Consider the following 23,370-nt stretch of genomic DNA (forward strand, 5'->3'; position numbering starts at 1 on the left):
GATAACAAGAGGTATCGAAGATGACATTGGTCCAAGACCCTGCAGTAGCTGAACTAATGCCAGGAGCTACAGCTGAGAAAGATAAGGCAAAGTAAATCCTTCCTTCACCAGCCCTTAAAATAATTGGTTCCTGACTACCATCTTGTTTTACTTTAGTTTAGAAGCTGATTTAAAGTCTGAACTAATGTGATATCTGAATAGTGTGAGATCCTTCCTCTTGGAGGGGTGGGGAGTAATCAGTGCCACCAGAAAATTTTGACAAACTACCAAAAGCTTTTAAATCTTTTAGCAATAACAGGCTTGCAGAAGGGCAAAACCAAAGTGACAATCAGAATGATTGTCACATCATCACATCACAACAAATACTGCACTTCAGTGCTACTTCAGAGATGTGGAGTGAGCTCCTGGATACCCCGTTACTTGGGGATATTCTGTTATGGAAACAAAGATGTTTTCAAAAGGCACCTACATGACTGCATTAGTAGACTGGGCTTCTGGGAAAAGATTAAAGAGTATTTGCACACTTTTTAAAATAAGTTCAACAGGGTTTTTTCTTGGTAAGAAGGGCTTTTGTTGGATTTTATTCTCCAGCACAGTCAATTTTCACCCCAGTTTCTGAACCTTTGCCAATTGGCAAATAAAACAAAAGACCTGGTAACCGCAGGAAACCCTGTTTATGAGCTTTTTCAGAAAAATCTTTTTTTGATAATGAACTCTGGACTGCACACAGAGTCTGGAAATACAGACTTTATTACACTGCAGTATTAGAGACTGATGAGTATTTCTGTTTTGCCTGAGGAGTTACTTTTAATGTGTAGGAATTAAATGTAGCTCTCAGACGTAAGGACATATCTAAGCCCAGACAGCTAACTCAATGCAGTGCATTTTCCATTTTAACTAGCACTTCTTGACAGACAGTGATACCCTATGTTATACAAAGTCATAGGGTTATTTATGTTGGGTATATTAAACGTTATTTGGCCTCTTCCACAATGAAAAAAGAAATAATCACTCTTTGTCTGGCTCCTTTTCCTACGTGTACCACTAGAGGGTATAACTTACTGTTACAAATAACCACGCTGAGAGGCTAATTCTTAGATTACATAGAATATAAGATGTTCATGAGTAATTAGTAAGCCAAAGAAACATCTTGAGAAAACTCACGGGGGGGGGGAGTTTCCAGCTTCTACCCTGTCACTCCTTCTGTGTTTGAATACCGATTTTTAGATAGTCAGCTCATCTGTTATTCCATGCAATGCAATTTTGTATGCAATTTTGTGATTGCATTATTCATTAATGTTGCAGTTGGGTGCTGTGCAAAGCAAATCAATGTAAGGCTTAGAATGCAGTTACAAGTGCTGCATTATTATTATTTTTTTTTACTTACTGGTATAATATCCCTAAGCTACATGAACTAAACCTAAGGCAGGTATTATTTGATAAAAACAAAACTTCTGTTGCTTTCACCCCAAAAATTTCTTTATACCTGAGCATAATGGGACTGATGAAAGTTACAGTATGCACTATCTTATTTGCATGTGCTTCATTTAGGTATAAAAACACAGAGTTTAGCTTAGCCCACTTGATCCTGATCATTTAGCAGTAGCTCATTTTAGTCTAGCATGTACCTTTTCACACATAGGCTAAACAATAATAAAATTGCTTTGCTTTAAAATTGGCAATTTTCTCTAACTCGGCAGACATAAAGCATTCCTTGTTTACTACAATTACCTACATAAACAAATTGCAGGAGAGATTACAGATTGATATACAGAGCTGTAAGTATTATTGATCAGTTTTCCTATCAAGAGTGATTTTCAGGAACTGAGCCTTCAAGAGCCCACTTGAGCTTTCTGTTACCTCAAGAAAAACGTGTACTCCTAGGGATTTTCAGCTGATTCCATATTTTCTTTAGTTATAAATTCTCTGATGTCCTAAATATGTCTATCTTGTATCTGACAGTAAAAAGCATTAATTTTTTTACAGTAAGCCCTCTGAGACAGTATAACACAAGACACTGTGGACAGATGGACAATGAACTAAGAAAGCTTTAGGTTATTTCTGGTCTGTAAGAGAACAATCAAACAGCTCTTCCAGAAGTGAGTGATCAAAATACCAACACTTAAACTGCTGATGCATTAGGAAGTCCAGAAGAAGAAGAATTAGGTTTCTTGATGATCTATTTTCCTATTTCCTGCTAGCACAGAGGTAAAGCTGTACAGACATATTTGCCAGATTTGTAATTAGCGGACTTGTATCCTGAAGTATTTCAGGCTTCCCCATTTGCAGAAGTGATTGTGATTGCTTCAGTTTTTGTTTCATAACTGCTTTCACTACTGTATTTCTTCTCCAGCTGTCTACCTCCAAATCCAACCTATTCTTTCCCATTTCCTCATAGTTTAAATTGGGGTTGTTAATTTTGCATTGGAAGTGTACCCAATCGTTGATTTGAAACAAAATAAGGATTCTCATTCTATACCCTTGACAGAAATTTACTTCTCCTTTCTTAGAGATCAGCCACATGTACAATTTATTTGGCATTCAGCCCAACTGATGGGGTGCAAAACTTCTGGTAAAAGGAAGAAGGAGCAGCTGGGCACAGGGAAAGAGGTACAGGACCTTCTCAAGGGAATATTCTGCCAACTGAGGTTTTATTTCACCAGCAGCTGATGCCCTTTGAGAGCTCCCCAGCTCCTCCACTGTGCTCCAGCTATTTGGCCATGCTTTGAAGGTGGAAAATGCCAACAGGTAAAGTCAAAGAGCATAAATGTATTTATATGTAATAAAAAGGTAAAGTGGTACCAGACACTCATCCATTCTTCCTAAAACAAGATCAAAGGTATAGCTACTAAGGTTCCCTAGCAATGGATGAAATATTTTTGCATAGATGTGGATTTTCAGATGTAATTATTCATCTCTGGGTCACTGCTTTGCCAGTGTTGCTGTACATGACTAACAGCTGTTGTTTTCCACCCAGGAGATGGTTGTATTTCAGAGGCTGGTAAAATGATACCTGTACACATATTTAAGAGCTGATTTAAGATCCTTTTATGTTAGTTGATGTTATGAGACTTTCCTGGATGATTTTGTCTAAAACGTAAGGATGACACTGGAGGAGTCTTCCATTTTAGATGATGTGAACTCTGCCAAATGTCTGCAGAGACACAGCCCATACGTTCCAATCCAGACACCTCAGTTGGCACTAGCTGCCAATGAGGGAAGACGAACAAAGAGAAAAAAATATGACTATGTTGTGACTGAGCTTTTGGAAAAGGCAGAGCATGTAGGAAAGGCAGCAAAGCTGGAATAAGACTGGACAACAGTCCAGTTAGGCACTTCAAGACAGACATCTTAAGTCTATTTCTCCATTTTAACTGGTTTTTTTTTTTTTTTTTTGCTTTCGCATGGTGCTTCATTTCACATTGCCAGCCCCGAAAAAAAAACCAAAATCAAAAGCAAAAATTACACAAAGTCACAAGTCTGAGCTAAAAAAATCACACTACTTGCAAAGGTTTCTAGCACGAGCGGGGAATTAGTGCAGTGTTTTGTGGCGCCTCTTGCCCAGTGCAGCTGCACACGGGCATTGGCACTGCCGGCCCTCCGTGACTCAGGCGGCGCAGAGGCCCTCGGTGCCTGTGTGGGGTCACCGCGCCAGCCTCCCCCTCACATTCGAACAGCTCATCCCCACCAGGCGCCAAGTGCTGCCCCCGAGCCCCGCCGAGTCCTTTCCGGGACTTCCTTCCTCCTCAGCGGCTGCGACACCATCTTCCCTCCCGCCCGAGCCAGACAGGGCTTTGACCCCGTTATCTGGGAACAAGGCTATAAAAGAGGCAGGAAACGGCCTCTTAGAGCACGTAGGAAGTTATCTCGAGATCAGAGATGATTATCACGGCGGTCCGTTTTGTTCCTTAAAAAAAATTAAAATAAAATGAATAAAATTAACTAGTAAAAAACCAAAACCTCAGGGGAGGCGATGTCTGTCTCCAAACCGCCTGGGGCCAGGGTGCTGGCACCACTCAGATCCGGGAATGCGGAGGGGAGGGAAGCAAGAGCGACCCCGGAGGGAACAGCAGGGTGCCTCTGGGCACCGCGGCGAAGAGGGGAAAGCCTGGGACTGGGCGGCACCGAGGAGGGAGGATGTGCCAATTTTTGTGGGTGATCTGCGCCAAAGTGCCTCTGCAGCACCGAGGGAGCCCTGCCCTGTGAGGGGCTGCGGTGGGCGCGGGGCCAGCCCTGCCTCACTCAGCGCACGTTCACTCACCCCGGCCAGGAGCGCGCCGGGAAGGTCTCAGCGCCTCCTGCCCGGGGAACTGCGGAAGGAGGGCTCTCCCTGTGCCCTGAACGCCAGGACAGACCACCGGCACACCAAGCGCCCGTCCCGCCGCCACCGCCGCCCTCAGCCCGGCCCCCGGGGCGGGCGCGGCCCCGGCGCTGCCGCCGCCATGGCGCGTGCGCGGGGCGGTGTCTGGGAGCGCTCCCGCCGCCCGGCGCCGCCGCCATTTTGGTGCTCGGCTCGCGAGGGGAGGGAACCCGCGGGCGGACGCGGCGCTTCTGCCTCCCCGTCCCGTCCCGTCCCGCCCCGCGCCGGCTCCGCTCGCCGCCCGCCCGTGCCGCCCGCCGCTGGTCTTCGCCACCCCGCCTGGCCGGGCCCGCCGCAGGCCTGAGAGAGGCGGGAAGGATGCCCTGCACACCCCGCCGCTGAGGGAGACGCGGGGGCCCTGAGCGCCGCGTCTGGCCAGCCCCACCCCAGCCGCTCCTCAGCCCTCCGCCTCCGGCGGCGCGGAGCTTCCTTCTCCCTTCTCCCCGAATTTCCTCTCTCCTGGGCTGAGCACGAGCCGCTTTCCCCCCTCGCCCCAGCCCGCGCCGCCTCCCAGGCCTCTCTGCCCAGGCCTTCCCTTCTCCGGGTCTCTTCCTCTGCCTGGGCCTTCGGGCTCCTCACCTTCCTTCCTCCCCTCCCTTCCCCTTCCCCGGCCGGAGCCATGTCCTCCGCCGCCCGTTTCGATTCGTCGGACCGCTCCAGCTGGTACGTGGGCCCGGTGTCCCGGGCGGAGGCGCAGACGCGGCTGCAGGGGCAGCGGCACGGCATGTTCCTGGTGCGGGACTCGTCCACCTGCCCGGGCGATTATGTCCTGTCGGTGTCCGAGAACTCCCGCGTTTCCCACTACATCATCAACTCCTTGCCCAACCGCCGCTTTAAGATCGGCGACCAGGAGTTCGAGCACCTGCCCGCCCTGCTGGAGTTCTACAAGATCCACTACCTGGACACCACCACCCTCATCGAGCCCGCACCCAGGTGAGTGCCACCCTGCCCTGGCTCTCCCCACCGCCACCTTTGCTCCAGGCGGCACCAGGAGGCGAGACCTATAAAGGTGTCATAGTCCAGCCGAGTAGCTCCGGGATCCTGGCAGCAGGATATGTGTACTAAGGATATGTGTATTAAGGAAACATTTTTTTCTAACACTGGGCCTTCTTAACTCTCTGGCTCTCGCTGACCATTTCGGGTTGTTCTTTCAGTCAAATCACCCACATAACGCAACGGCCCTGTCCTTTCAGTACGTGTAGATGTGCAAAGGTACTATGTAACCCTCTACCACTGGCTATAATTGCCTTGCAAGAGGGTGTGGTCGTGCCAAAGCACGTCACCCTTTCTGTGTTACCCTACTGGTATTGTCTTTCTGTTCCAAGGATGGTTTGAGAAGCTGGTTCGCCCGTCTTCTCAGGGATTGAAGTACAGCCTCGGAGCTTAATTTGCTGCCTGCCCCTGCATCCACACTGATTACAATAGAACAGGCCTTTATGTGATTAGGCTGCTTTACCCTGTTATGTCAGCATTAATACATTCTAGGACAGCATTTCCCAAACTCCTAGAGTGGCATTCCCACCCCAGAAAAATGTAAAGCATTTATTTCTCACAGTTTGGTTATGTCACTCTGTATCTATCTGCGTACTCTGAGAAATGCTGTTCTAGGAGGTTGGGAAAATGTGACTTGGCTGTGAGCTCCTTCTTTGTCCTGTTCCCAGCATGGGACATACCTGCAACCTGCATCAGTAAACTGCTTACTAAAAACCCTGGAACGTACTCCTTATTTTTAATTAATAAAGCCTTTCTCAGTATCTTATTTCAAAGCTTTTGGGCTTCCTGAATAGAATGAAGAGAAATAAAAACTAGAAAAATAGTGGCAAAAAGAGAAATTCAGATTGGTTCACTTCTAAAGTCTGCATTTTAAAATCTTACTATATTTTGCAGATTTGCAAGTTCTTAGGGGGGAAGAATAACTTTGAGGTTTATAATCACAGTTTAACCTTGGCATAGACCAGTAGTTAATGACCATCAGTATCTTGTCAAAGGTTGACAATAGCTTGTCAAGTTGAAAAAACTCAAGTGGTCAGAAGTCTTTCTGAGAAGCTATCAGGTGATGGGAAGGAGGTGACAGAAAGCACTAGCTTTAAGAACTCTTTAATTGCTCACAAGTCTTCTAGGCAGTGACTGGGGCTAGAAAGATGGGGAGGTGAAAAAAAAAATCACTTGAACCATTGCAGGAATGCTTAACTGGAGCTGCCCACTGTTATGTTCATGATTTCTTGTGGGCAGCTGGGAGGAAAAAGGTCTTACACTGAAGCAATCTTTATGTTTATCTCTGTTCTCTGAAAAAACTCAGTCATTTATGACCATGGCTAACTTGGCTTTCTCAAAGCACTTGAAAACTTGGAGCTGACTGCACTTGCTCACTTGGTATTTATTAGGAGTCCTAGGTCAAATGTTCTGTGAACATTTTAGTACCACCTTATTTTCAAGGGTTCAGTTGCTTATTGTTCTCCCAGCACAGACAGATGGGACCCAACCTGCTCTGAACTGACAGGCTTTTGTATAAAGCTACAAATGAGATGGACTAGGTGGTTTTCCTTAGCATGATTCTTGTTAAAACTCTTTTTAGAAAAATCAGTGACGTGGTTGATGGTTTGAAATTCTGTTCAAAGGAAACTTCCTGCTGCAAGAGGGAGGATGAGAGGTAGCATTTCCGGATTTCTTTTTATTTTATTTTTAGTTAAGGGACTAGATTTAGAGTAGGACAGGTATGTGCTTCAGAACTGTTATGCTAATTCTTATTTCTTTGGCATTTTCATTGCACTCAAATGCTTGTGCTTTTGAAAGCTGTTCATTCTTTTAATGTCGTAAGGTACAGCCTGAAAGGTGGTTTTTGCAGTAGAATTAAGCACTTTGTTGTACAGAGTACTTTTAGATCTCAGAGATGACATTTTAAACTTTTAAACAATTGAAAATAGATTGTTTTAAACTATTTGTTTTGTGTCTCTAATAGTGAGCTCTGACCATCATTACAGATGTTCCTGAGCTCTTGCTTATGCAGAGTGACTGCTCCCTGAAGGGTTCCCTCTCTCCCCCCCTCTTTGGCTGCAGCAGGGTGTCTGAAAGATTGAATATCCTTTTGTTCAGGTCTTCTGGCATATCGTGCAAAAATCATAGGGATTTGACTTCCATCGTATTTTGGAAGTAGCAGAAGAGAATTGAAGTAGGCTAATGACATGCATTCTTCCTATCATAGCTTAGATAATAAGTATCTGCTGTGGCCTATATCCGTTAAGATTTCTGACATGCTTTGAATAAAATGTATAACATTTAGGATGGAAATACATTGCAGGGAAAATAGTCTCATTTGATGGCCAATCAAATATTATCACAGACAACAAAGTGACTGTATTTGACATATGATGGACATAGTAATAAACAATTATGTGAACAAGTAAAGATAATACTGTGGTTAATAAGGCAATGGAATATTTCTGGAAGGCTGGCTTTTTTTTCCTTACTCCTTTCTTACCAGGGGATGCAAGTATTTCATACTGTCTTTTATGAACATGTCATACTTTTGTTCTGTTTTTCCACTATGGTGCCTCAAGTCTGGTGTTTAGAGTTAGTAAAATCTCTAGAAGTGGATGCTGAAGTCAAAATCAAACTGAAATTATTTGGGTGACTTGGAGTGGGGGGCTCTTGGCGAGATTCACAGCTAAGTTTTTGTGGCCTTTCCACCCCAGTCATCCAAATGATTTTCATTTGTTTTCTCTCTCATGACTGCCATGACTTAAGCTGTAGAATTAACTTTACTCCACTCAAAGGTCCTCACAACAATCCAGAAGGGGAAGATGAAGATTTTGCATTGTTTCTCCCTGTTTTCTGCACCTGTGATAGATTTTTATGGGGTTTCTGGGGTAGCTAATTTGGGTGTTTAAGTAATTACTTGAGAGCATGAGTTACTCATGAAATGCCTCACAGTGCTACCGAGCCAATGCTTTCATTACAAAGCTGAATAAGTAATTCTCTAATTGATGCTCCTGCTGTAAAACCAGTACTTGGCTTTGTCACTGGAGACACAAACCAGTAGCCATCGCTTTTACCAAGTCTTCTGTACACTTAGGTATCCAAGTCCACCCATGGGATCTGGATCTGCCCCTGCTATGTCCACTGCAGAAGAAAACGTGGAGTATGTTCGGACTCTCTATGACTTTCCTGGCAATGATGCCGAGGATCTTCCATTTAAAAAGGGCGAGATACTGGTAATTGTGGAGAAGCCAGAAGAACAGTGGTGGAGCGCCAGAAACAAGGATGGTCGGATTGGGATGATTCCCGTTCCTTACGTAGAAAAGCTAGTCAGATCTTCTATTGGGAAGCATGGAAACAGGAATTCCAACAGTTATGGTATTCCAGAACCTGCCCACGCTTATGCTCAGCCTCAAACCGCAAGTCCCCTTCCCTCAGTATCCAGCACACCTGGAGCAGTGATCAATCCTCTGCCATCAACACAGAACGGACCAGTCTATGCCAAAGCTATCCAAAAGAGAGTACCCTGTGCTTATGACAAGACTGCGCTGGCATTAGAGGTAAGTTTTTCCTCTCAAGTCTTAGGGTTTTCAGTTGCCTTGTGAATGAAGAAACTAAAAGTTGTCAGTGGTGAAGCTGGTGTGGCTGACTTTGTATGGAGTCTACTGAGTTATGTCGAGGGACTGACAAGTTAGGTCACATTCTGAAGACACATCTACAAAAATTGCTTCATCTGTACCACTTCCTGTGAGAAAAGTGACCAAGTCAGTAACTTCAGGACCTCTGTTTTCCCTCCCTTGCTCCTTCCACAGTGCAGATGTTACAAGGGTAGTGTAGTGTACATATGCAGCTATGGAAGTAAGTGCTAGTCAGAGGATGACTTCTCCACCTAATCTTGGGGAAGGAAAGAGATGTGTCATTAATCCCTGCAGTGTTCCAGGTTGAGAACTGGCCTCCTTCAGAGGAAGGTAAGGATTGCTGATACACATAGTCTTTCTGATCCTCAGCTGTGAGATGCTCTTGATCTCATACTGAGAGCTGAAATCTGGGTAGAAGGTATCAGAAATATTTTAGTCCCTTTTACTTTTGAAAAAGTGGGATTTGAGACACCTTAAGACCTAAATTGGGGGCAAGGAAGTCAGATGAAGGAGTGTAGTGTAACCTCTAAAGTTGTGCTGGAAGTTCGTGTGCTTGCCAGAGCTTTAATTTATTTTTATTAGGGATATCTTTAAAGCTTTATTCTGTAAATAGTAAAGAATATGTGTTACAGTGTTAGTTTAACTGGAATAAATGATAATTGGAGTAAGTTTTCTAAAGCTATATCCAGAACACTGAGACTGTTACTTTTACATTTAGATTATGTACTAATTGAACTGAAGGCTAGTTAACCCAGAGTTCAAAAGTGACTCCCCAGGAAAAAGTGCTGGTGTCCAAGATTAAATCTGAGTGTGCTGCAATACTTCAACAAACAAATGCAAAGGAAACAAGCAAAGGAAGCAGCAACATTTTAGCAAGTAAAGTAGTGTTTTTAAAAATACTTTTGAACTTTTCCTGTTGCTTTTTCTGAGTTACTCTGCAAGTTAAAGCTGTTACCTATGGCTGATACTTTTGACTGAAATTTAGAAGGTTATATTTGTGACTTCCAGTTATTCACAATACTCGCCCTGAGTGGTTTTTCCACCTGTATTTGTAAGACTTCTACAGGTGATTACTCTTATGGGGTTAAAAGTTAAATATATATCACTGTGTTTTCTTTGTGTCTTATGAAATCTACCAGTTTGTTGTTTGTGAACAGTGTGTGAAAATTATCCTAGAACAAAGAGTAAATTCACTGCCAGTTGCACTGTACAGAAGATTCCTGCCAAAAACTACTTATGCTTCTGAAAGCAAAGCAAGGCAAGCGATTGATCTGGTTATGTTATCAGTGTATCATGGAATTACTTCAGGGAACTTGCATTGCTGCAGGGGAGCAGAACCATTTGGAAGGTTGGCCCCAAATAGACTTTTCTGACTTGCTCTTTAAGTGACCTAGTTAATCCTGTCAACGTAGCCACTCTAGGATACCAATAGGATTAATTCTCTGACCAACAGGTAAGTTTGACTTGTTTTGAACCTTCAAATAAATTGCTGAAGTTTTGTTTGAGAGATTCTTCTCATCCAGTAATCACTTATTGCCTCATGCCTTTCTGTTTTCCCATGCAGTCTGTTTCTTTTGCAAGTGCACCTTATCCACACTGGATCCTCAAGAGCTTCAGAAGCAGAATTCTGGGAACTGATCCATATTTTCATTGAAATCAGTGATTACAGCTTCTCCATACCTATCCACGCATAGGGAACTTTTTCTTTTGTCACACAGACTATCCTTAAAGGAAAAAACATTCATCTTTTCATGATCTTCCTTCAGGTTGCCAAATGCCTGCAGGGCCCTGATGATGTATTTAATCCCAGCCTTGTCAGGGCTCTACACATCACTAAATAAACCACTTGAAGCTTCTGTTTTGTAAGACCACTGAAAGTAGCTTGTGTTAGACAAAGAACAGGTTATGGGAATGTCCTGGGGAAGAAAGTTCACTCTGTTCTTTCATAAAAATAGTATTTGACATGCTCTACCTTAGTGTAAGTGTACTCTAAATGGAAGCCCAGCTTGTACAGGTAGCACACACTTTGTTAGTATAATTACATGGTTCCTGATTGTGCAATCTCATTTAAACTGCCAAAACAATATGGGAGCAAAATATCTGTTTGCTGGCTCTAGCCCTGTGTGGTCAGCACACAGACAGTACTTAAAAGGAAGAGAATACCATCTGGAGCAAATAAAGCTATTGCATAGTAATGCTTGACTTCCTTTTAAGTGGAGGGATGTCATTCTCCTGGGTTGAAAATGGGACAAGCTCCCTGCTTGCAGGTCCAGTTTTTCTATTGTACACTATTGCTTACATAAACTGACAGAATTTCTCTTCAAGAAAAGGTAAAAATTCATAGCCAGCCTGTTATAGAGAAGTTTGTTTTGTAAGCAAAGTATAATATTTATATTTATTTTAGTTTCTCACACGAAAAATGTAAAACAAGTGACTGTTCTAGAGAAAATCTGAAACAAGATCTGTTTTGTTAGATAGCAATGAGTGTTCAGCTTTTAAATAGTATTTAAAGTGTGACAGTTTAAGAGCAACTACAGTGTTGTTTTTGTAGGATACTAGTTACTAGGGCATTTATTACTGCTGGGCTGCATTTATTGAGCATTCATATGGAATCACAGAATGGTTTGGGTTGGAAGGGACCTTAAAGATCATCTTGTTCCAACCCCCTGCTATGGACAGGGACACCTTCCATTAGACCAGCTTGTTCCAAGCTCTGTCCAGCTTGGCCTTGAACACTTCCAGGGATGGGGAGTTAAGAACCTCTCTGGATAACACTGTTGGTATTATTGAAGTGACAGTGTTGACTCAATCCTACTGCATTATTTTCTAAAATAAAAAATTAAAATATAGTCTGTTTATAGGCTAAAATGGTAGTTTCAAGTATAGCTACTATCTCAAAGCTTACAGCTGGTGGTACATGTAACTTTGGGCATCTCTCTGCACCAGGGAACAATTAAAGCCTGTGATAAATTACATGTACTTCTAAGTTTTATGTACGCTCTTGCCAGTTGAGTTAGCTACCTTGGCAGTTCAGATTTAATGTTTTTAATTAAATGAAGTCTGTAGTTTCTCACTACAACTAATTTTGTTGCTAATATATGTAGAATTTTCATGGATATTGCATTTAAAAAAAAAAAAAAAAAAAAAGCCAAGAACCAGACCACCAAACAACCAAACCACAAAATAAAAGAACTCCAACCACACAACTGAAAAGCACAGCAGGCGAGGACCCAGATCTGTTTCTTTACTTGGGTGCTTTAAGCCAAGAAGCTATTTCCTTCCTTTCTGGTGCTGTAGAGGAAGGAATATGAAGGACAGGGATACAGTGTCCTGTGTTTACGGGGACTAGAACTCTGCCTTACAGGGTTATGTACTGCTGTTCTTCAATCCTGCTTCACTGTGTGAAACTAGGAGGGCAATCCTGTGTTCAGAGGTGTATGGGAATAGCAGTTGAAGAAGGTGATGGAGTTTGGAAGAGCAGAAACTCCAGCACTGAGATACAGAGCAGCAAAATCTACCTGGAAGCTTCCCAGCATTTGATAACTAGTGTAGTCCTATAGCCAGCCTGTTAGGAATAACATGCTAATGAAGTTTTGTTCTAAACTGACAAGCTCTAACCAGGACATGAACAACAAATTGCAAGTTCACTTATGAAGTGGAACAAAATGGCATTAGGAACCAGAAGATGGGAGATCAGCAACAGCCACCAGATTTATGCCTGTCACATGATTAAGGAATGTTTCTTAAATAAATTGCTGGAGCTCTAATAAGTGTCATAGACAATTTTGAAGGCAGGAATAGTCCTCAAGTTCATCTCCAGACTTAACGTGACAGTGTTTTGGAATCAAAGATTTTTTTTTTTAAATGAGAGTTGCACTATATTTTTATAGCAAAGCTTTTATACTAATGATGGTTTTTTGTAGCCCTGTGCCAGCATCGTAGTGTTAAGTAGTTGTTCGTTTCATGATGCATCATCATATACATGTGTGTTTGCTATACAGAGTTAACCCATCACCAAAACATTTATAATTATATAACTGACTTACAGTATTTCTCTTGAGCTCCTTACAATTAGGTTACAGTTAACTTCTTCCCTCTTCAAAGGAAAGTTGAGAGAAGTAGGCCAAAATGTGCTAGTAGTAGAACTTTCTTAATTAGGAAATTAGGCTACTTCTTTCAGTAGACAACAAGCATTGTGTTTTTCTTAAGCCAAGAAAACTGAGCATTGCTGCATTAAGGATTAAAATGCATCTGACCCACAGGGTCTGGATTTCAAGCAAAATATTGAGCCTATATTTGTGAAGGGTTGATTTTGGAACTTTGAGTTGAAAGTGAGCTCTCCAAATTCTGTCCAGTCATGACAGCTGGCTTAATCCAAGGGAGACAGGCTGCTATCATCTAATGAAAAGCAGCGCTTTTTCAGTGCTGCAACCCCTACTCTGGCCAATTTCCTAGCTCTGGGTGAAATGCAAAGTTCCTTTGTTTTACCCTGTGCCTAGGTGATGCCAGATTAGTAGCATCTAGAACTTCCACATTTTTGTGCTGCCCTTTGACCTCTTTTCATGTCTTAAGAATAGAAGGTCTTTCCTCTGAACTATTTGATTCTCTGGTTTGGGCATCAACTAATTTTCTTCTGGCACAGAACATCAGAAGCGAAGGAAAATTAAGCTGTGCTTTCAGCATTTTGGATTCATGGATCTTCCAACGCATAAAGCACCAGCTCCTTCAGTGTCCCTTTGTCCTGTTTGCAGTGTGGCTAGATTCTACCTCTTTTATGTAGCTTCATACCTTTTAGGGACAATAGGATTTCAGGTAGTTTCTCAGTTTCTCCTGTTTATTCTCTTCTGTTGGTTTTGGCACTAACATTAGCGTTAACAAAGAAGGTGAGGTGTGACGCTAATTAGGATAATGACTGAGATTCATCACCCCATAGATTGCAGAGAACAGTGTTTTCTATAGTATTAACCCAATGGGCTAAAAGAATGATTTAGAGTTTTAATGCATTTTTATCTCCTTAAACTTACGTTACAGAACTCTTAACATACGATTGTTAGCAGTATCTGTAAAACTCACTGAATTGTTTGACTGTGTGACTAAAATGGCATTTTGTAGAGTATGAATCAGCTTCAAATGGGAGACAGGTATGGAAGAGTCTGGAGTGAATGAAGTAACCTTTCTGACTGGCATGTTCCCCAGCTTGTGTTTCCCCAGGGCTTTGAATTCATGCTCTAACAAGGACATAATGAAAGATGCTATCTAAAATACGTTTTGATTTTTATCATTTGGGTGTAACCAAATGGCTGCATTTCAGAAGTATTACTCATTTCAGCAGCGGTGCTTCCATCCAGTGATGCTGGTGTGCTTTGCAACTGAATTAACCTGAGAGATGCTGAGTCTACAGGAGTGTTATCCTGACTTATAGATAAGGGCCATGAGCTGTCCAGAGTCATACAGGAAGTTTGTGGCAGAGATGAGAATAGAACCAGGTCTCCTGACTCTGTCCTGTGCCTAATCATAAGACAATCCCTCTGACTGGCTTAAAACACTCTGCCAAAAGTAGTGTGCTAAATAATTTTAGGGGGAGATTGCACCCCAACTGACCATATTATAGATGCTTTATAAAGCACTTACCAAGTACAGCTTTTACGTAATGTTTTGGGGGGAAATACATAGAGGGACTACTTGACCAGATTCTTCTCAACATTGTCAAAATGAAGGTTTTTAACATAAGATCCTTAAGTTACTCTATCATGAAATCAAGGTTCCTGCTCCAAAAACCTCACTTCAGCATGCTGTTTCATTCAGCCTTCTCAGAGAAACTGCATTTTTGAGATAATATCACACAAGAGGATAGAGAGTCAGAAGCTTTCATTAAAAAAAAACAAAACAAAACAAACAAACAAAAACTCCCAATAATAATAAAAAGTTATTGCAAACTAATTTAGTATTCCAGTGGTTCTTGGCATATAGGAGTATTTTTTGAGTAGCTTTTGTCAGCCAGCTTTTTAGTGGCAGATGCTGATGTGTATATATATGTGTATATACATATATATAGCTTTGCCCACCCAGCAGTGTAAAAGACATTTTACATCCTTAAAATCTACATGGCAGTTTGTTGCAATGCAGTAAGAGACATAATGTAAATATTTTTTTTTCACTCAGCTGAAGTAAGGCTCCCAAACCTATTCATGCTGTGAAATCAATCAGAGCCAAATTTTCTAGAGCTTCAAAATGAGTAAGGGATTGAACTCTACAGCACATGGACAGAATTACATTGTCAGATTCTCAGAAAATGCAGGTCCATGTTTTTAATTTTAAAAATAATCTGTAGTATACTGGATCAAAGGGTTTGAGAGTGGATTGGGTTTATGGTGTGGTGTAAATGCAGGTTCCTATTAAACTGTTGTGATGTTGGGTGCTTCTTCTTCAATTTGGGTCTAAAACTTGGAACTTAGATCTGTCTTCAAGGGTTATTTAAATATAGCAATGTAGCACTGAGTATTTATAGATATTATCAGCCTTTTCCTAAAGAGACATTCGCTGGGTTCCTGTTTAGGTCATCTTGTTACTATTTAAAGCTTTCTCTAGCCTTTCTATTTGGTGAGGAGTCTGACAAATCATGCTTTTTAGCAAATACACAATTAAAACATGCTACAGCAAGCCCTGCAGAGATGAAAACCAGTTGGGTTAATGCTGTGACTACGTGCTGACTATCATGGGTACTGTTCAACTACATCCTATATATGCTGGCTTCGAGTTTGAGTTCAGGAACAGCATAAATAAAAACGTCCATTTAAAAAAGTAATGGAGTCTCAGTTATATCCTAAGAACTCATGGGAGTTCAGAGAGTTTTCTCCTCTGTCAGAGGTGCAAGATTACAATTGTTCCAAGCGCAATAGTCACAGACACAAACAACCCAAATAGTGGGGAAAAAAATAGGGAAGGCAGAGCAACACACTTTGCTTAAATATCTAATTTCATTCTAGCATGCAACATAAAGCTTAAATCTCTAGAAGCAGTTCCAAAGTTGGACAAACTATATTGTAAGAGATGTAACACTGAGTGACTGACTGGCAAGGAGTTTATTGTAGTACCTTCAGATTCACTTGAGGATTCTCGCCCCTGAGTGATCTTCAAAAAATATCTATTATAGAATCATGGTAACTGGTTTAAATGGACTTCAAATCATCTAGGGACATGTACACTAGTTTTGTAAACTAGTGGATTTTAATTTAACATAAAGTACACAGGTGTTACCTGAAAAATTTTAGTTTAAGGACCTTGGCCAAGGGCCTATCTGCATCTATTCTGAATTTTAATACTATTTAGATAATGTAGACAAATGGTTATACGTGCTGTATCGGAATTAAAGTCTACTTTTTTCCTTAAATAAGAAGATTAAAGCTAGTTTCCTTTGAATTTCATAGCAGTAGGTTGGTAACTGGGACTCAACTACAAAGAGCTTGAACCTAGTTTGGGAAAGAAACTTAGGAACTGTTGGCCCTTGGTCATAGGCTGATTCTACTATTAGTGAAATTAGTTCTTAGCTGCTAATGTCAGTTTTCTACTATTTACTGTCATTACCACATAGAGTCAATTAAGTAAACAGGAAGGGAGGTGGAAAGTTAGAGAGCTGCTGCAAGAAACCACGTGTTCAGCTGTCCTGAAGCATTTGAGAATGAGTATTTAGCTCGTCTTAAATGCTGCTTGTCAGATAGGATATTTTGCTTTCTAAATTGTCCTAACCCAAATTGAATACAGGTATTGAACAATAAGAGTATAACTTATCCTCAATGCAGGCTGATGTTTCTTGCTTGCTGATAGTTTAGGCTGTTCTGCCAGACAGGAAGAGACAGTTATGGTAGGAAAGGCTTGACATGTCATCATTCCTGTTTCAAATCCTTTGGCAGGAAGTAGAGGTGAAAACAACAAATAAAGCTAGAATCTGTACATCTAAGACTGAAAAAAAAAAAAAAGGAGTTGAGACTGCTTTTGCCTGCTTTAGAACTGTACCATTATTTTAGAGACTACAGAAGGTTCTTAGACTGTGATAATCAGAACTAAAACTTTAAGTAATGGTTTCTTTGCCTTAGGAATCTTTCTTTGAAAAACTGAATTTCCTGTAACTCAGCTGATGCTAAAACCAGTACAAGTACCATGCTCTTTTGAATGGATGTTGCATCTCATCCCTGATGGCAGCTTTAGTGATGCTAATTTGCATCTAAGCTAAAGATACTGTTGCATGAAGCTGCAAGGCTTTCTGTAGGAAAAGGTGTAGTTCTGTAATTTGTCTTTCTATTTGTAAATTTAATTTAGAGTATATGTAAATATACATGTATTCCAAGAAATACACAGACAACATTATTGTGTTTAGCAGCAAAATACTGGTATTGTAGTTAAGTGAAAGTGACTTTTCAATTGAACATTATGCCAAGAAGAGAGTGAGGTTTCTTTCCCTATAATATGCTTGTATTTGTTATTCCTCTTCATTTGATGTGTATCAGAGGTGTGACAACTTCTCTTTCTTTTCTAATCCCCCAGGTTGGAGATATCGTGAAGGTAACAAGGATGAACATAAATGGTCAGTGGGAAGGAGAAGTCAACGGTCGAAAAGGGCTGTTCCCCTTCACACACGTGAAATTATTTGACCCTCAAAACCCAGATGAGAACGAGTGACTCCCTCTGCCCGATTTACACTGCTGCTTCATTTTCCTGGCTGTCATTAGCATTGTTTGAGGTGGGATGATGACTTAATGGCACATTTGCTAGCGTTGCCCATTTTCCAGCTTGCTGCAGTTTGACGGTTCTTTTAATATACATTTGGAATACATACAACTGAAGTCACTGCCTGACCTTCATACCGTAGTTGCATCATCCAGAATTTTAGTTTCACTTTTAAAACTATTGGGCCTTAAGCTGGAGAAGACTGAACCGGAATATTAGCAGAGAGGTATGGGAAGAAAACCTTTCCTCTTGAGACTTCCATGGACTTTTTCTAGTTTGCTCGGTAGGAAGAGCCCTAATCTTAGATCAAACATGCAAGTCGTGTATTACTGTCCAACAAAAAGCAACAACAAAAATGCAATTTTAGGACTGAAGAAGATTTAGTTTTAAAATTACCTGTCCTAAGGTAGTACATTTAAAATGATGGTCTCTTCAAAGGACAATAATTGGAGCTTATGTATTCTAAGCAGTTGTATTAGACACTGCTCCTTTCTGTTAACTCTTAAGCTTGTCGTTGACCTTCCTGAAACAGTGTGTGTTTAAATGCAAATAACCATTGATTGAGCTGCATTGAAGCTGAGGCATTTATTTATAAGGAAACTTAGGAGGGGTTGATACTTGTAACCTGGTTTTGACGTATTTAATGAATTTCTGTTGATTTTTGCAAGCACTAACTGTAGAAAGTGAGCTTTAAGGGGAAACACTTTGGCCTGGTCTACATACAGCTCTTCTGCAGTGTTGAAAGTGTAGTTTTACTAGTATAGAAGTGCTCATCTATTACTTGATAGATCAGATTGCCACGGCGTGGAGAGGTAGGAGAGGAGCAGGACAGAACAACTTGATAAATACTGATAAAATCCTCTTACTTCAACAATTAAACACCCCTCATATCCATTTCTCTGTAGGCTCCCTGCTCTCTCCAAAGTTTCCTAACTATGCCAGCCCCAGCTCATTGAAAGCTCCTTTTCAAACACAGTACCTTTTTTTCCAGGGTGTCTCTGTGTTGCTGTGCTTCTCTCCCAGGGCTGCTTTCATCTTCTTGGTTTTCTTCCCTCTTCTTCCTTGCTTGTACCCCAAGTCCTCTGCATGTTATCACAGGGTTTTTTTACCCTTCCAAATGAGTTGGCTCTGGTTTATATATGCCCCAGGTCCCTCCCCCTCCCAGCATCCTCTAGAAAATGGTTAATTGGAGTCAGCTGCCTGGGTTCCCCATGTGATAAGTCAATGCTCAGGCTGGAGGAGGCCACAAAGGTGTCTGTTATCAGTACAGCTTCTTCCCTGTTTCTGTCCCTAAGCTATCCTGCTGTAATTGTACCTACAGCAGGGAGCACGTGGCTGCAGGAGGTGCAGTCCATGCCATGCAGGTGCTCATCCTGGGCCTGGGTGCAGGATATCAAAGCGTAGGTGCAGCGGAATCCTGTGCCACCTTCTTCAAATGTGTGTTGTAGGTGAACTGGAATGCTCTTTTTAAAATGATGGAACACTGAATTAACAGAATACGTGTCTGCAAAGACTACAACCAGAAAACCTCCCTTTTCAGACAGCCTGGTTAAAGCAAATGTCTAATGTGGAAGCTACAGGAAAACAGCGGCCCCCATTTTTCAACTTTTGAAGGCTATCAGTTGTAGCAAAATGAGAAACTTCAAACACCTGCTTATAAATGTCAAATGATATAAACATTGTCCTAAGCTCCAGTACATTTTCTTGTTGATTTGTGTTACTTATCCTAATAAAACCACGTTGTTCTTAGTTCACATGGAAGTGCCACGAGATCCTAAGCTGGAAGGCACTGAAGAACTGCAAAAATGGCATTTGCAGCAAGACGCTCAAAGTGCCGGGTGTTAGAGAAGTCTCTCCGTTCACCTATTAGCTGTTTTCTGTAGTATTGATCAAGTGGCTGACAGTCTAGAAGTTCTTGTAGAGCATTTTACTACCAAATTAACTGTGAAGTAGAGTAGCATTGACTGAATTGTTTGGTGCTGTAATTCTTGACAATAGGCATTGACATTTTGTCTTGCAAAGAGAAGCTATGCAGCTCTTAACTAAAGAAGGTCATGCTTTTCCTGTGCCCCTACGATACCCACACGTTTACTACACAGATTGTACTACTGAAAGTCATCTTTTGAATACAGAAACTGCACTAAACTCAGTCTGCTGCAGAGAAATCTTATTTCAGGCCTGACCTAGTTACAGGCAGCTCTTCAGAAGACTGATGGTTGAATTCTTCCTTTGCGCGGTAAATAAATACTGTGAGATTTGAGATCTTGAACACAGCTTCTAACCTGATTTTTTTTTTTCACTGAAATAAACGTCTTGACTCATCCCCTCGCTGAATAAGGTGTGCGCTTTGAACACAGATGTTGGTTTAGGTTTAATTATGTTCTGCAGAAAAGCAAAACATTTTCCTTCAAAACTATGCAAAATTTGTGTGTAGTGGCATCTGATGCAAAGACAAGAATTCTTAAATTTCTGTGAACCTGGTTTTAGGCCACGAATGAACAGTGTTTCTCCGAGTAGCAGTGGTGTGGTTCAGGTATGTAAAATGTGGTTTCAATGTAGCATACTGACCAGCCTAAGCTGATTGTAACCTTGCTTCAAAATGTGTCTTGGCTATTTTACTATGAGACAAGTATTTTCATATAAAGACTGCATTTGATCAGTGTGTGTTTCTCTTTGAAGGACTCTGGATTCTCAATCGCTTGTCGCTTGCTTACACGTGTGCTGTCTGTTGCTTTATGAAACCTCTTAAATTGGAGTGATAACCTATCAGTGTAAATGTTCTTGGGCGTGTAAGGTAACCTTACTATGAAGCATGAGAGCCTACAAGGGATGGCTTCAATCTATGCACCATTAAAGTTGTTCTTGCTTTGGAACTCAGAGCTGGTGTAATGACCTGGTGCCACAGTAGGCTTAGTGCTCGGCTTCCTCCTGCTGTGTACATGTGTATATAGACGTTGAAGCCTCTGACCAGTCTGAAAGTTTAAATGAAGACTGTTGTAATCAGTGTCCATCACTGGATAAGCGCTAATTTAATTCATGATTGTTTACAAATTGGGAAAGAATAAACAAAAGGGAATATCCTGTTTGGGTTGGGGCTCTGAAGAGCCTGAGCATTATTTTTGTAAAGGGAAAAACAGCATTCTTTGTGCCATTTCATGTGCCTGTAAATGAATTTTTATATTGTATTAACATCCTGGGAATGAGTGGGCTGCCTTTGTTTTCTAGTCCAGTTTTCAAGCATTTTCCACAATTACCTGCATTTGAAAGTGAGACCTGCCTAAAAGACTGCCTTTTGGGACCAGTGAAAGCGTTCCTGTATAGTTGTCATTTTCTGTTTATTTGTGTTAAAGTGTGTTTTGGGTCAAGGATACAATTATTGCAGTGGGAAAGGTGGCCTTGTATTTGAGACAGTCTTCACTGTGTAAACTTTTAAACACAATATGTAATTTAAAGACCATGATCTTCAGGCAATAATATTAAGTGTAAGCTTTTAAAATTTATTTTGGGGATCATAGCTTGTTTTATTTTTTGTGCTATGAAATTAACAGTATTAAATGAATTATATTCTTAGAATATATGGAGTGTCTTTTCTTAAGATTAGTGCCTTTTTAATTTCTTACTCCACTTAAATCATAGAACTGGTCCCAACATCAAGCCACTGTGTTTTTTTCCCCAGTGCCCTGTTTGTACAGTCTAAATAAAACTCGCCTCAACTTACAGTATTATTTGTTGTCTTAAGTCTTAAAACCTTGACAAGAACAGCAGAGTATGTAAGCCCTTACTCTGTCATTATGATGCCCTGTTTTGTGGGTGAACAGAGTGCCAACTGAAGTGTTCCGGAATCAAAGGAAGAATTAAGCAGGAGAAAACGCTGTTGCCAGGCTGAATGATACTCCCTTGTTTCATCCTCGTGCCTCTCTCAGACTACTCTGCTGGGCTCTGGAGGTTCACCTGAAAAAGATGCATCTCTGGTTATGCAGATTATCACTGTCTCCTCCACCCTCACGCCCGACACGCCAGTGATCTTCCTCCACTGTACTTAACGCTGCTCTTTGGCCAAGGCTTGTAAGGGTCTCTGGAAATTATGACCTTTGTTTACTGTGACACCCTTGACTGTGCTTGTAAGAGTGACTGATTTATGCAAATGGTTTGAATTTAGGTTATTGAGTAAATAAGGTGTAACCGTGCAGGTGCGGGAGAGGGCAGTGACTGGCATCCTGGCCCCTGCTGAGAGGTGCCAGTGTAACACATCAGAAGCGTCTCCTTTTGGAAGTGAGGACCCGGATCCTGGTCGCCTTTTGCCTTTTTAGTCAATCCAGATCAAGAGTAGCACTAACAAAACTAAAGGATTTTCAGTTAAATCATTAACAAGGTGTTGATACTTGAGATGATCCTGTATAGGAGGAAAACTTGAGAGGAACATCAGACACTCAACTGCTGCAAAGGAGAAGCCTACAAAGCTTGCATTGGCTCCCTGGACTCTGTAGGTATGGTGACAGCCTTGTGTTTGTCTTCTCTGGAGTACAGATTTCCATGTGATGTTAATAAACATTCATAGCCAACTCTGCATAGTGTCTTATCATCGAATAGTCACATTTGGCAAGTTACATTTTGGAGAAAACCAGTTGTGTTGTAATGACACAAGCAAGAACAGGTCAGGTACACGCAGTGGGATTGATAATCCTGTTTCAAGCTGCTTTGTGTGCATTTGGCTTCCTGGCAAAAGCTGGCAGTGCTGGCCTGTTGCTGTGGCTGCTTCTCACGGCATCTTTTGCTTTATGTGGCAAACCCCAGTGTCCCTGCTCTTCCAGTTGTGATCTACTTCCTGCACACTGTGGGTGCCCTGCACGGTGCAGATGAAGGCAGGCACTGCACACCCCTCCCAGCGCAGGGTGAGCTGGGGCTCGTTCTGTTCTGGACCACCCAGGCTTCTCTGACACCCCAGCGAGTGGAGGTGCCTGGGATTCACTGCTCTGAACACTCACCTTCTCCGCTGGCTGGCACAGCCCTCCCCTCGCTGCAGCTGGGGTGGGAAATTTGTACCAGGAGTGCCCAACACAGCAGCCACCGAAAACTCCAGCAACGGCCAAGTGTGCTCAGCTGAAAGTCAAAGGTAACGAGAAACAAGAGTAACTCCACCTGAGTGTATTTCTGGCTTACCTGTGTCCAAGCTCTCACCAGTGCAAATCTGAACTAGTTTAGTTAGGTCAGTCCTGCAACAGGCAGTATAAGCCTTAATTTTCTGTGCCAGCTGGCTGGGGTGAGTTTGGTTCATCAGTTTGTCACTCATTTAAAAGGTTTTATTTCTAAACCAGTGCAATGACAAACACACCTCTAGGACACTCCCAGAGGTGTGTCTGTTGGAGCTTACACCAGTAGGAAATACACCTAAATACACTCAGAGTAAAATGCAGCAACAGCAGAACAAAGTTCCATGTAGTTTTTTACATGATTTTTCATAGTGTAGTTTGTGCACATACAAAAGCTCTTCAGATCCACACCAACAGGGACAGCTCACCTTGGAGCAGCTGTAGCAGTGTCTGTCTCCTTCATTGTCCCCTCTGCCTTGTTTTTTTAGAGGGCAGGTCAGCTGCTCCCATAGCAGCTGTTGGACCACCAGTCACAGCTCAGCAGGGTAAGGTAAAGCAGTTCCAGTTTCAGGAAACCTCCATA

General features: G+C 41.9%; 1 protein-coding gene across 1 annotated transcript; it reads left to right on the plus strand.

The window, feature by feature from the left end:
* The first annotated feature begins 4,512 nt into the window (after positions 1–4,512).
* CRKL (CRK like proto-oncogene, adaptor protein) lies at positions 4,513–22,264 on the plus strand. Its single transcript, XM_050318511.1, has 3 exons — positions 4,513–5,293; positions 8,433–8,895; positions 17,515–22,264. Exons 1-3 carry the CDS (start codon positions 4,980–4,982, stop codon positions 17,647–17,649), a joined length of 912 nt encoding a protein of 303 aa, XP_050174468.1. The 5' UTR covers positions 4,513–4,979; the 3' UTR covers positions 17,650–22,264.
* The last annotated feature ends 1,106 nt before the right edge of the window (positions 22,265–23,370 follow it).

The sequence above is a fragment of the Myiozetetes cayanensis genome, unplaced genomic scaffold (assembly GCF_022539395.1).
Source record: "Myiozetetes cayanensis isolate MyiCay16 unplaced genomic scaffold, myiCay2020 scf21, whole genome shotgun sequence".
Taxonomy (NCBI): Eukaryota; Metazoa; Chordata; class Aves; order Passeriformes; family Tyrannidae; genus Myiozetetes; species Myiozetetes cayanensis.

What these genes read in the sequence shown, in the direction of transcription:
- CRKL (XM_050318511.1), top strand. Translation starts at nt 4,980, where the DNA reads ATGTCCTCCGCCGCCCGTTTCGATTCGTCGGACCGCTCCAGCTGGTAC. An exon ending in CTCATCGAGCCCGCACCCAG is followed by an intron (nt 5,294 to 8,432) that starts GTGAGTGCCACC and finishes CTGTACACTTAG; the next exon opens with GTATCCAAGTCCACCCATGG. An exon ending in AGACTGCGCTGGCATTAGAG is followed by an intron (nt 8,896 to 17,514) that starts GTAAGTTTTTCC and finishes CTAATCCCCCAG; the next exon opens with GTTGGAGATATCGTGAAGGT.